Genomic DNA, 14,309 nt, shown 5'->3' on the forward strand with positions numbered 1-14,309 from the left:
GATCACTGATGATACACACCACTCCATCCAGCTTCTTTCCATGGAGATGGTGGCAGACTTTTCTTCCCTGGGCTTATCTGAAACTGAGATCCCTCCAACCTCCTACATGGCATGTGATTTTACTTTTATCTTGATACTTATTTACCTTCCTAAATGTTCCTCTGTGAGCCTGAATCACATTTTGTACTAAAAAATAGAATCATACTAAAAATATGCTTAAGGTCTGCTCATAATGTATGGATTTCAAATACTCAAGGGTTATTGAAATTTTATAAGCTAATTGTCAGAGGAAGAAATAGCAACTAGACAATGAATTTTTATGTTTTTCTGCTTTTTTTTACCTTAGTATATAATAAAGAAGAAGATATAACAGAGGGGCAAAAAGCCTTTTCCTTGATGCATAATTAATGGCAATAATGAACAAGGAACAAAAGCTTCCTATAAATGCTGTTACATTCTACTGACTGAAGCCTTGGAGTTAGAGCTGTGTTCTTGCTTTGAAGGACAGTTTATTCCAAGAACACATGGAGTATAGTCTGGAATTCTGTTTCCTGCAGGGACAAGAAAGAAAATCAGGAACTGATACTAAGTGGTATCTACTCACACCAAAATGTCTTTTAAAGTTAACCCTAGCTACTCAGGAGGCTGAGATCTGGTGGATGGTGATTCCAAGTCAGCAGAGGTAGGAAAGCCCATCAGATTCTTATCTCCAATTAACTAAAAAAAAAAAAAAGCCAGAATTGGAGCTGTGGCTCAAGTAGTAGAACAACAGCCTTGAGCTCTGGGACAGCAAACAACCAGGTCCTTGAGTTCAAGTCTTAGGACTGGCACCAAAAAAAAAAAAGTCTTTTAAATGTAAACCTTGCTTGAATCTTTAAATACTCATATTTTACATTAATCTTTTTTTTCTTTTGGTCTTTTAAAATAAGGTACTTATTATAGTTGTAGCCCAGTCTGGCTTTGAACTCTTAATCCTCCTGCTTCAGCTGCCCAAAATCTGGGATTACAGATGTGTTCCCTTCTATCCAGTGAACTAAGACTTCTTTAAAGCTTTGGTAGTGTTTTCTGGGTAGAAAATAACGTATAGCAAACATACACTATACTTCTTTTCACTTGGTTAATCAAGACAATGTGGAGGTAGAATATTTAGGATTTAAGTCTGGAATCCAGAGCCTACCACTTTGCAGGCAGATTTACTGAAAGGATCAAAAATGTATGAAGACGGTTACTAAAAAACTGCTACTGCTGTATGAAGATGTTGTTATTGCCATCAACAATGAACTGAGATAACCTGTTACCAATAATATTTCCAGACTTCACTGACACATTTTTAAATATATTGTGCTTTCCATGTAAGGAGCAGAATACTTGCATCCAGAAATTTGATCTCCTCATCTGGCCAAGGGAATTTCTTACACACAAAAATGGATGGTCAGTGTGAAAAAAATGACTGTTACCATAGTTGATTCTCCACTCCCTCCACCCTCCCGCCTCCCAAAGTTCCAGGAGCAAAAATACCACATACAGAGTTAAAGAAAGTGACAGTTGTACTTGGAATTTTTTGACAAGTCAAAACAAGCTGCTGAATTCTCTACTCCACTGATTTCTCCTCTGCCGAAATGCTGGCCCAGGACAAGAGGGAAGTTTTGGCACTGAGGCTAGAACCTCAGTACTAAACCATCTCTGTCCCGAAACCAGACTAATTCAGCTGTTTGACTCAGCAACCACGATCTTCTTAGAAAGGCTAAAACTTATCAAAGTAATGGAAGAGTTTATTTACCTCTTCCATTGGCTTTCAATAACTCAATAAAACACAATATGCATTTCTTATGTGTGCCAGGACTGGGCTTGAATTCAGAGGCTGAGTGCTGTGTCTTAGCATTTTTGCTCAAGGATGGTGTTCTCCCACTTGAGCCATTACCACTTCCAGCTTTTTGGTGGTTAATTGGAGATAAGAGTCTTATAAACTTTCCTGCTAACTTATAAACTCAATCTCAGCCACCTGAACAGCTAGGCTTATAGCATGAGCCACCAGAGCCCAGATATCATAGAGCCTTAAAAGCCTTTAAAAGCACTAATTGTCAACACATCTCCCCTGTCACCCCCTTCCCCTTCCTCTTCCTTTTGTACCTTCTTTGATAGTGCTGAAGTTTATGCCTTTTTCTTACTAGACTGATGCTCTACTGCATGAGACTGGCCCCAGCTCATTTAACTTTTGTTATTTTTAAAAATAAGTAACATTTTGTATTTATGCCCAGATTAGTCTGGATTGCAATCTTCCTATTTACAATTCCCACATAGCTAGGATGACAGAAGCACCCCCACACAGCCAGATTTTTATTGCTTAAGTTGTAGTCTTGCAGGTTTTGCCCAGACTGACCTTGAACCACAAACTTCCCACTCTCAGCCTTCTAAAGACCTTGAACCACAAACTTCCCACTCTCAGCCTTCTAAGTAGCTAGGTTTGCAGACATGATCCACCACACCTGGCATTCCCCCAAACTACAAATGTCTGAATGTCTTGTTATCCAGAATCTTTCCATTGGAGAGAATTTTCCTTTGTTCAAAATACAAATAAGTGACCAGAAGGGCTATAGCTGTGGCTTAAGTGGTGGAGCATGTAATGAATACATTCTGTGTGACTCCAAAATAGAGGCTAGGTCATTACTCACTCATCCAAACTCATCAACTGCACAACATTAAAATAAACTATAGCCAGCCATCAGTGCCTTGCATCTGTAATCCTGGCTACTCAGGAAGCTGAGATCTGAAAATCAAAGTTTCAAATGCAGGCCAAGCAAACAAATCTAAGGGACTCTTATCTCTATTTAACCAGTAAAATCCTGAAAATATAAGTGTGGCTCAAGTGGTAGAGCACCAACCTTAAGCAAAAAAGCAACAGTACAAGATCCTAAGTTTGAGTCCCACTGCTGGTACACACACACAAAAAGAGAACCATAACTATGGACTCTAGGTAATACTGATAGGGCAATGCACATTCAACAATAGGAACAAATGGAAATCTCTATACCTCACTCTTAATTTTTCTGCAAACCTTAACTGATTCTTTACAATCCAATAAAAAGAAGTGTCCCTGTGAGACCTGCTGTTCATTCTTGGGAGTTGAGATTCATGACAGTACACTAGGGAACAACTTGAGATGAACTGAGCGTCAAGAAAGAAGCTGCTGGGGCTGGGAAGGTGGCTCAGTGGTAGAGCGCTTGCCTTGCATGCCTGAGGCCCTGGGTTCGATTCCTCAGCACCACATAAGCAAAAAAAAAATAGCTACTCAATTGCCTCTCTTCCTGGAATGACAGGAGTTATACGTTTTCATCTCTTGCCAGGATATTAAAATCAAAGTGCTTTTCTGTTCTGGTTCATTCCATCCACTTCCTGGTAGTTCACCACATCACCATGGAAATGAGACAAGGACTTTCTGTCATGTGTCTACACCAGCTAGCTTCCCAGTCATTTCACAAATGCATATGGCAATGTCAGCTTATGGCCTCTGAAGTTATTTATTGTCTATAAAGAATCATTAGGAGAGCACTAGAAGAAACTCTCTGGACTCTGTGTGTGTGTTGGGGGAGGGGGTAGGTGTGCCAGTCCTGGGGCTTGATCTCAGGGCCCAGGTGCTGTCCTTGAGCCTCTTTGACTCAAAGCTAATGTTCTACCACTTGAGCCATAGCTCTGCTTCAAGTTTTGGGGTACTTCATTGGAGATCAGAGTGTCACAAACTTTCCTGCCCAGGCTATCTTCAGACCGCAATCCTCAGATCTCAGCCTCCTGAAGAGCTAGGATTTCAAGTGTGAGCCATGGGTACCCAGCAGTCTCTGGACTTTTATCTTCATTCTGTCATGTCAGAAAAATGATTTGAGATTTCAGTTTTCTGGTCACTAAGCTGGAGAGAGGCAAGTGACCTTCTTACTTCACAAACAATATAACAAGGCTGAGTAACATGTGACTGCCAAATGCTCTGCTTTAGGCAAAAAAAAAAGAGAAATACTGCAATGCCACTTTTTCTTCCTTACACATAAGATTCATTCAAGTGTGCAATGATTAAGAAGGTATATGTCCATATTTCCCTGAGTACAGACATACCCAGTAAGAGGAAGGTGGATAGTCTGTGTGCATCTTCTGGGAAGATTCCTTACAAGCAACTGACTCATCAGGACATCCCTTAGTTCCCCTCATCCCCACCCCCAGCTGCTTTCCTGTTGGAGCTTAATAGTCAGCATGTCCTATAAATGACACAAAGAATGAAGGTTACATGCTATAGTGGCTGAGGAGAAACATAACAGGATCTAATTCTCTTTATTTACCCAACATCTCTACCCAGGACTGCCAGATTCCAGAATGCTTTTAATTGTAAGTGAAAGAAACCTCTATCTTGTGTTTAATCCAAAACACACATCCTAACCTATAGAACCATATCAATGGCTCCCTTCCAGGTATATCCACACATTTGCAAGGCCTAGGCCTGGAGTGCCAGTAGAGACCCCTGCCTGGCTTTCCCTCTTCTCTTCCCACCTCTGGCTTTGTCTGCACTGAGCTCACACTTAACTAGGTTAGAGTCACCATGTTACCACTGTCCCTGGGCATGCATGCATACTTTTTAGGAGGACAGAGCCCAGGGAGAGGCTGATACAGACTTTGGAACTGGGCTCAGGGTCTCCTGCGCAGGGATGCTAAGATCTAGGAACTCAGCATGATCTAAAAGTCTGAGAAGGTTCTAGCTGCCATGTCCCTTGGACCCCATGATATCTGCACCTTATGAGAAGAAGCGCATTCCTTTAAGTAAAGACGTAAGAAGATGCTTTAGCAGCCAGGTTCTAAAAGCAACCATTTTCATCTTGACTTTTCATCTCTGTAATGTCTGACTTTGCACCATTCACCAGCACAGCAAATTGTGTAGTCATCTAGTTAACTACTTGCTATAAAAGCCTTGGGAAAATTAACTTCTGTGGGAAAAGTGTGAGACTATGGTGCTTTTCAGTTCATATTACATCTTCTTTTATTACACGATATAAAAGAAAGACCACTGAGCCCAACTCTCTACCATGCTTTTCTTTAGTGAGTCATCATTAGAAGAGTCAAGCCCACATTTATCTATCGATCTGATGTATCGCCTATATCCCTACCCTGAGTGGACTGAACAGGGCCTCTAGTCTTTGATCTCTATCCCTTGCATAGCCACCTGTTTGAGGAAACTCCGAGAAGCATTTGGCTGGATCTGTTTGCACAAACACTGTCCCTCCCCTAGGAGTATAATGGAGTGAGCTGCATACCGTGTATATCCCCAACTAGGCAAGGGACCCCTGCCCTCAGAGAACCAAATAGAAACCAGCAGAATTCAACAGAAGTCATTGAAATGCCCCCAAATCAACTGAACACTTTTCCCTGTCACTTAGAAAGTCAAAGACTGAGTCCTGATGGGACAGTATTTCAGACAATGTGGTCCCTTCCAACTCACATACCCCAAGCACTGACTTTGAAATCAGCTTGGCACTGGCACAACCAGTAGAACTAACTTTCTGAACATGAGAAAACCCAAACCACTGCTCTGTCTATGTGTATTTTGGACAGTTTTCTTCACTCAGTTCAGTGTGTAAGCCTTATTTTGGATCAAAGGTCTCTGTGTTCTCTCAGCTGGATAATTACCAAAAGACTTGAATGCCTTCCCACACAGCTAAGAGCTGCGGTATGACTTTCAGACAGTAAGAATAACCAGAATATTAAGAAAACAATCCAAGATTCAGGGACCTGGAGCTCCAGCTTTCCATCCACGTGTTTTACTGTTTTCCCCATGGATATGCTCTGTGTGTGTGTGTGTGTGTGTGTGTGTGTGTGTTTAAAGTTTTTCTGTAATATTATGCTGCGTTGATGTCTTCAAAGCCTTTCTAGCTAGGAAGAGAATGCCTTTCTGAGTCCAGCCAATTCTGGGAGGCACAATGGTCCCAGCCTGGAGTACACCTGTGAACTACAAGTCAACTCATCCAGAGCTGGACTCGTGTGCCTGTCCATACGCAAGAAGAGTCCATAATCCTCTGCTGCAGGTAACAAGAGACCATTCCTATGGCTTAGAGCCTGCAGACTGAAGTGTTTCACTAAACCATATAATAGAAAGCTGTTTATGGCTGAACACTGGTAGCTTACACCTATAATCTTAGTGGCTCAGGAGGTTGAGATTTGAGGATCACATTTTGAAGCCAGCTGAGCAGGAAAGTCTGTGAGACTATAATTAACTAGCAAAAAAAAAACTCAAAACAACAATAAAAAACCCAGAAATGTAGGTGTAGCTTAAGTGCTAGAGTACCAGTGTAGAGCGAAAAAGTTAAGGAATAAGGAAGAGCACAGGCCCTGAGTTCAAGCTCCAGGACAAGAAAGGAAGAAAGAAAGAAAGAAAGAAAGAAAGAAAGAAAGAAAGAAAGAAAGAAAGAAAGAAAGAAAGAAAGAAAGAAAGAAAGAAAGAAAGAAAGAGAAAGAAGGGAGGGAGGGAGGGAGGGAGGGAGAGAGGGAGGGAGGGAGAGAGAAGAAAGAAAGAGAGAGAAAGAAAGAAAGAGAGAAAGAAAGAGATAAAAAGAAGGGAAAAAAGGAAGAGAAAGAGAGAGAGGGAGGGAGGGAAGGAAGGAGGGAGGGAAGAAGGGAGGGAATTAGGAAGGAATGGAGGGAGGGAGGGAAGAAGGAAAGAAAGAGAGAGAGAGAGAGGGAGGAAGGAAGGAAGGTGCTTAAGCTTAAGCATGAAGGTGATTAAGACCAGCGATTCACAAACCGTGCACCCTACCCTGCTCTACCTTGCCTTTCTAGAGGAGTCCTCAGAAGGACTCTAATCTCAGTTTTCCTCTTGCTCTTATTTTCTGCCTCTTGACCACATGAAGGTGCCCCATCTCACCCCTGCATGGGATCCCAAGACTCTTATCTCCAGGACATATAACTATAATGTACTTTGTAATTATGGTCTTTTCTTTGTTTCCTCTTGCATTTGCATCTGACTGATCAGCACAGAATAAGAAGTGGGGGAAATGGAGGCATGTTTCACATGCTTTGTAAGATTCTTTGTGGTGTTAAAGTTCAATGGTTCAATGAAGGTTTGTGATATGATAACCACGTGAAATACCATTCTCTATGTTTTCCTTACCACCACCTCTATCTTGCTCAGGTCTGGTTGCTTCCACAAGCTCTTCCTCACCCTTTACTCTGTGGGGTGGTGGCTGAGGAGACCCATCACATTCCCACAGAGGCCTGGGCTGTGTTACAGCACTCCCTCTCACTAGGGTATAATTGTCTGGAAATTAATTTGTGAGTTCCCAGCTCCTTTGCAAATGTAGAAGCCAACTTTTAGGGCCACATCCTCAACACTCATGTCCAGCAGGACCTCAGGATCTCTATGAAACAATGACACAAGTGAATGATCTCCAATAGCCATGACCCACATAGCACACACATAATGAATCTGATTATAATATTATTAAAGGAAAAGATAGGGGGAAAAAAACCTTCCATTTTTATGATCTAAGAAACCCAGACTATTACACATAGCTAGCTCAGTTCTTATTAAGAAAACTAAAGAGCCTTTGCCTTCTTTTATGTGCTCTCCAAATTAATCTAAGATCTGATTGTCCCAAAGTGTTAGTAATTATACAGTGCTATCATTTATATCACAGAATTGAAAATAACATACATATCCAAGCACACAGTGATGGTTAAATAAACAGTGGCATGCTCAACAGATAAATTGTCCTTTGGGCTTTAACAATTTATATCTACAGTATAATCTGAAGTTAAGGGCAAGATAAAAAATTACATATGCAGTGTAACTGCTATCATGACAAATATATCAAATGTACGCATACAAACTGGATATTACTGGTGGCTGTATTATCCTCTCTCTACTACAAATTTTTCAGCTCTCTCTTTTTTCTTTCTTCCTTTTATTTTCTTTATTTGTGTGCAGATACCAGGGCTTGTATTTAGGGCCTGGGTGCTATCCATTAGCTTTTTTGCTCAATGCTTGTGCTCTACCACTAAAGCCTTTCTTCCACTCAGGCATTTTTACTGGTTAATTAAAGATGGAGTCTCAGAACTTTCACAGGCTGGTCTTGAACCTCGATCCTTAAATCTCAGCCTCCTGAGTGGCTAGAATGACAGATATGAGCCACCAGCACCTAGATGTCAGGTTTTTTTCTTTCTTTTTTTTTTTGGTCCAGTCGTGGGGCCTGAACTCTGGGCCTGAGCACTGTCCCTCAGCTCTTCAGCTCAAGGCTAGCGCTCTACCACTTGAGCCACAGCGCCACTTCCGGCTTTTTGCTTTTTGCTTATGTGGTGCTGAGGAATCGAACCCAGGGCCTCATGCATGCAAGGCAAGCGCTCTACTACTGAGCCAACTTCCCAGCCCCGTCAGGTTTTTCTTAAATGACCTTTAATATATTACTCTCAGGATGACACATCGAAATCAACAAATCATTTTCTTGCTCATTGAAAACATCCCATTATTTTCTGCTCCAAATTTAGTCTGTACATATGAAATGAGTCTACCTGGAAGAGCTTTATTGAGGCACAAAACTAGATGACCCTATAGGAAAAGCAATAGAAGTGATAGGAGACATATGGAATCTTCTTTTTTTTTTTTTTTTTTTTGCCGGTCGTGGACCTGAACTCTGGGCCTGGGCGCTGTCCCTCAGCTCTTCAGCTCAAGGCGAGCGCTCTATCTCTTGAGCCACAGCACCACTTCCAGCTTTTTCTGTTTATGTGGTGCTGAGGAATCGAACCCAGGGCCTCATGCATGCAAAACAAGCGCTCTACCACTGAGCCACCTTCCTAGCCCACATATGGGATCTTCTAACACAATGTCCAGGTAATTAATAATCCTCATGGCTGACATTCACGAGCTCTTAGTATGAGGCCCAAATTTTCCCTATTTTTGTTTTCATAAAAGCTATGGTAGATGGCTATCACTGTTACTCCAATTTTATAGATGAATGCAGATGTAGGGTGCTTAATTCCCTATGGTTAGGGGGAGCATGGGGTTTGATAGAGGTAGTCCACCTCCATGGTCTGCCATTTTCTCGCTCCATTTGTGTTTCCTTCAGTGTAAGTAAAAGGAAAGGCTGCCAGGGGAAAAAAAATTCCAGTATAAACCATCCTTCCTTCATGCAAGAATTCTTGTGTTGGATGGTGGCCATGGCTTCTGTTTCCATTTTATGCTCAAACAGACTATGTGCTGCTAAGTCCTCAGACAACTCTGACCTATCAGAGACAGTCTTTAGAAACCACTTATCTACACATAATAGTCAGACCAGAGAATGATCTAAAAGTTGTTGTCTTTACATATAAATCCAGTACATTAGGAACAACAAGTCCATTGATGGAAGTTAGTATGGCCAGTTTCAGACTCAGACCAACCAGGACATGGTACATGCCAGCTTTCTAATGAAAAGGTGACCAAGGGTGGGCCTTCTGGTTGCTAGAACAACCCAGACACAGGCCATCTTTCTTCATGTGTTTGTTGAAAATATTTTCACTATGAATACTGACCAAATGAATACACTCAGTTGACACTAATTTGGTTATGCGGGTACTTTGAGGCTTCCTGTTTCATGGTCTTATTTTTCTGTACTCAAAACATTAGTGATACATATATATCTCTATCTATCTATCTATTTATCTATCTATCTATCTATATCTATATATATTGGGCTGGAAAGGTGGCTCAGTGGTAGAGTGCTTGCCTCACATGAATGAGGCCCTGGGTTCAATTTCTCAGCACCACATGCACAGAAAAACCTAGATGTAGCGCTGTGGCTCAAGTGGTAGAGTGCTAGCCTTGAGCTGAAAAGTTGAGGAACAGTACCTAGGCCCAGGGTTCAAGCCCACGATGTACAAAAAAAAAAAAAAAAAAAACAAAAAAGAAAGAAAAAAATTAGTGATATAACATTTCCATGGGTGAGAGGGGTGTCTGGGAGAAAACAGCAGAAGACAGCAGGATACTTGGAGAAAAGTGGTTCTGTTGGAGACAAGTGTGTCACTAAAATAAAGCAAGACACCCTCCCCCCACACCTCTGGCCATCCCAGGAAAACATAGTGAGATTCCTTGAAATCCACCAACTGGTTCATTTCAAGACTGGTCAGAAGGAAAAGATGCTGGCTTTAATGGAAATCTATTACAGTGAAACTTAAACGTCAACATAAACTTGCCAACAGAAAGAATTTAATGAGCAAAAAGAAATTGATTTTTTTTTGGGGGGTCCAGTCGTGGGGCCTGAACTCTGGGCCTGGGCGCTGTCCCTCAGCTCTTCAGCTCAAGGCTAGCACTCTACCACTTGAGCCACAGCACCACTTCCGGCTTTTTTCTTTTTGCTTATGTTGGTGCTGAGGAATCGAACCCAGGGCCTTAGGCATGCAAGGCAAGCACTCTACCACTGAGCCACCTTCCCAGCCTGAAATTGATTTATTTTTAAGGCGGAGGAGGAGAGCCCAACAAGGTCCAGTCTCCTGGGGTATGGAACAAGAGGGGTATGGAGCAGTCACTGCGCCTCCTTGGGCTCGGTCTCTTGCCTGGACCCCAAGCAACGACTGTCTAGGAGCTCCATTGACTTACTTTCTCTGGAACTGGACCACAGGGTCCGCCAGCAGGTCCGTGACGTCAAGGTTCCGTCCCTTCTCGATGACATCTGGATGCTTGCGCACCAACAGCCACCCGATGTGGGAGAAGAAGAAGCCTCGGCGGGCGTTGTGGGGGTCAGCGTCTGTCTCTGAGTACTTGTGGTGGGCGCGGTGGTCCCTCGCCCACTCAAAGATGTCATTCTGCAAGGAGAAAGCAGAGCCTGAACCAAGAGGCAAAATGCCAAATGCCTTTCTGGAAATGTTCCCTCCCCTGCTCACTTCTGTTTCCCTCCTATCCTGCACCTCAAGTCTAAGCCCTGAGTGTGGTCAGGGTGGCTTTCCTCAGCAAGGGTAAACCCTCATTTGTGTTTGGAATGTGCCCACTGAGGAGGCTCACATTGGTAGGTGAATACATGGAGAGACCTGGAATGCTCCGAGGTCTCTCACATGGTGTTACTAAGAAGATCATTTCTAACAGAAAACTTGAGGCCCAACCTCAGGATGGAGTTTGGCTGGTCGGAGGAGGAGGCAACATGGAGCAGGTTAGGAGAGTGTGTTGTTGGTTCCAGACTGGGATACTTCTGCTTCCCTCCCAGTTTCAATGACCTTCATAGCCCATTCAGGGAGAGAATTTAAAAAGTTAAAAACCCTCAGAGGTACTTGTCCAGATCTCTACTAAATACTCAAGTACAAGTGACATTGACTATGACTTTTCTAATAGAATATCAGAAAGGGAGGGGAGAAAATGTCCAGTCCAGCCAGAATTTGGTGCATTTGCCAGTCTCCACCAAGCACTTACCCATTTATCAGAACCTAAGGGTCAGGACATACACCCTACTGAGACTCTTACGATGGAAGATATTGAAAATATATCTGGGGACTGGAGGTCCTGGGTGAGTGTCAGGGACAAGGCAGGTCGTTCTAATTAATGAGACCCTATCTATAGCCATGGCCTGTTGGATCTGTAAACATTCAACTGATATTATTTGGTGTGTTTGTTTTATTCTAACAATGCTTTCCAAAAACGTTGAGGCAAATGAGATTAGGAAACAGTGCTTTTGATAGGAAGTTCTAAAAATAGAAAAAAATCAATAGTAATTAAATCTTTTTTTTACTTAAATCATTTCCATACTGCAATAGTGTTTTATTTCATAATATTCGAGATTATTTTATAGGAGCAATTCATATTGTTCTTATAGGGACATTTCCAAGATACTGGCTTCATCCTTGTGATGAGAAGGAAAGGGATTGTTTCATTCTTAATATATCAGCAGTTCTTCTAATCCAAAGAAGGTTCCTGAGTTTTGGTTTCTTTGGTTTACTCAATGCTGCTACAACCTACTTAGGTTTTCTTTTAATTTCTTAAAATATAATTCTATTGTTGTTATTAAGGTGTTGTACAACAGGCTTGCCATTTCATAAGTCAGGTAAAGAATGAGTGCGTTTCTTTTTTTTTGACAGTGTCACCCCTTCCTTTACTTTCCCCCAGTTTCTCCCTCCTGTCCCTGCCTACAAGTGGCATATACATATAAGTATACACTAATATCATGAGTGCACTTGTTCATCCATCCTCCTTCACTTTGGCCCCCACCCAAAGACCAAAACACCCAAAGCAAAAACAAACAACAAGAGCTTACCTAGTTTTGTTCATCTCATAGCTCACTGTAAAAGACTTTATTTTACTTAACACTTGAATAATGGGATAGAGAAGAGAGAAAAGAGGTTGAAGAAAGTGAGCACAGTGAGGCATGCCTTTAATCCTAGCACGGTTCAAAGCCAGCCCAGGCAGGAAAGACCGTGAGACTCCTAACTCCAATAAACCACTAGAAAACTGGAAGTGGCGCTGTAGTTCAAGTGGTAGAGCGCTTGCCTTGAGCTGAAGAGCACAGGGACAGCACCCAGGCCCAGAGTTCAAGTCCCACAGCTGACAAAACAAAAACAAGCTTAGTGCTAAATTGGAAGAAAGAGATCTTCTTCATCTTTTTTTTTGGGGGGGGGTCCGATCTTGGGGCCTGAACTCCCTGTCTCAACCTCTCAAGTAGCTAGGATTACAGATGTGATCTACCAGCACCAGGCTTTAGTTAATATTTGTTTATGTCCCTCTCTTCTTGTTCTCATGCTAGTGAGAACACTTCAACTGGTGTGAATTACCCTGACTTGAACCCATCCTCTACCTCTGCCTTTACTACTTAACTACCCATCCTCAGTATTGGAGTCTTCGTTGAAAGTAATCACTTGGCAATTCTTTCTCCTAATTCATACTTTGTGTTTGAGACTTGAGACATGGGCAAAGACAATTTCAAAAGCTTCATGGATTCAGGCTACAAAATAAACCAGAACTCCTTTTCTCCTCCTTCCTTTCATATTCAAAATCAATTCTTGAATGGTATCACCTAAAGGACAAATGAAAAGTATCTATTAAGTTTCCATTGATTGGCAAGACAAGGCTCAGTGGGGGCAGCATGGACCTTGTCCCATTCACAAATCTGAAACCAGAATCATGTCTTGGTTTTTCCCAGCCTGGCTAGAAATAGAAGTTTGCTTCTGACCAGACACCCAGGCAGCTTTTCTGTCCTCGAATTCAATGTTATGTGGACTTAAAGTTCCCAAAGGAGAAATGACAAGGTGGCATCAAAACACAGCCAAAGGGAATTTCACTTTTATTCATCACTCATCTTTGTTTCCAGTTATTAGTGAAAAAGAAACTAAAACTAACATATCAATGCGGTAGCGTGAGCAGGCAGGCTGAGTAGAGTGGAGTGTGTGTGACTGTGCATCCATGCTTGCGTGTAAGTATACATACACATAAATATATGCATGCACACCCTGTGAGCAAATGACAGTCCAGCTATCAACAGTCATTCTAGCATTGGGTCAAGTTATCTCTACCTTCTAGAAATGGTAAAATTCAAGGTTCTATAGGGTTAGAACTTAATCTGCTCCAGATCAGAGGCCCACATTGTACATTTCAGAAAGTGGCATTCTGTGTTTTCTCCATTGTTGATGCTGGGTCAACCCCAATTTCCTTACAGATAATGCTGACAATCAGTAAGAAGAGTCCAGAAAATCCCCCAAAGGTCCCAGCATCAGTCCACACCACAGGGCACATGGAAGCATTGAAAGGGAAAATTGTTACCTGATATCTCATTTCTATGTGGCACTTTGCCTGTGTAGATTTTAGCTGAGCAAGAGTTAAAAACAAATCTAAGTGTTTTAAAATGTTTGCTTTTGGTTTTGGTTTTGCTTTGCTTTGTTTTGCTGAATACTAGTGGCCCCAAACTGTAATCCTAGCTATTCAGAAGGCTGAGATCTGAGGATTGTGGTTTGAAGCCAACAGGGGCAGAAAAGTCCGTGAGACTCTTATCTCTAATAAACTACTCAGAAAAAGCTGGAAGTAGAGCTGTGGCTCAATGGTAGAGTGCTAGCATTGAGCAAAAAGAAGCTCAGAGACAGTACCTAGGCCCTCAGTTCAAGCCCCAGGACCAAAACAAAACAAACAACAACAAGGACAACAAAATACATTTCAAATGTTTCTACCTTCTAAAAGATGTTTCAAGAGCAAGACTAGAAACTTAGGTATATGAAATTCAAATTTTACTGTTCATTAAAATTGTTGATCCCACAACTCCTGTGGAAATTGTATGTTCAGAGCTTGAGAAGGCATCCAAACTCGCCCTTGAAACACTGGTATAGCAGGAGCTCTGGCT

At 42.0% G+C, this 14,309-nt stretch overlaps 1 protein-coding gene across 1 annotated transcript in view; it reads right to left on the reverse strand.

The window, feature by feature from the left end:
- Scd5 (stearoyl-CoA desaturase 5) overlaps positions 1-14,309 on the reverse strand; it is a 109,563-nt gene that overhangs the window by 20,514 nt on the left and 74,740 nt on the right. Inside the window, exon 3 of the mRNA XM_013020157.1 lies at positions 10,598-10,803. Coding sequence (XP_012875611.1) covers positions 10,598-10,803 — 206 coding nt within the window. The remainder of the gene's footprint in view (positions 1-10,597; positions 10,804-14,309) is intronic.

This window comes from Dipodomys ordii, unplaced genomic scaffold (genome assembly GCF_000151885.1).
Source record: "Dipodomys ordii isolate 6190 unplaced genomic scaffold, Dord_2.0 Scaffold49, whole genome shotgun sequence".
NCBI lineage: Eukaryota > Metazoa > Chordata > Mammalia > Rodentia > Heteromyidae > Dipodomys > Dipodomys ordii.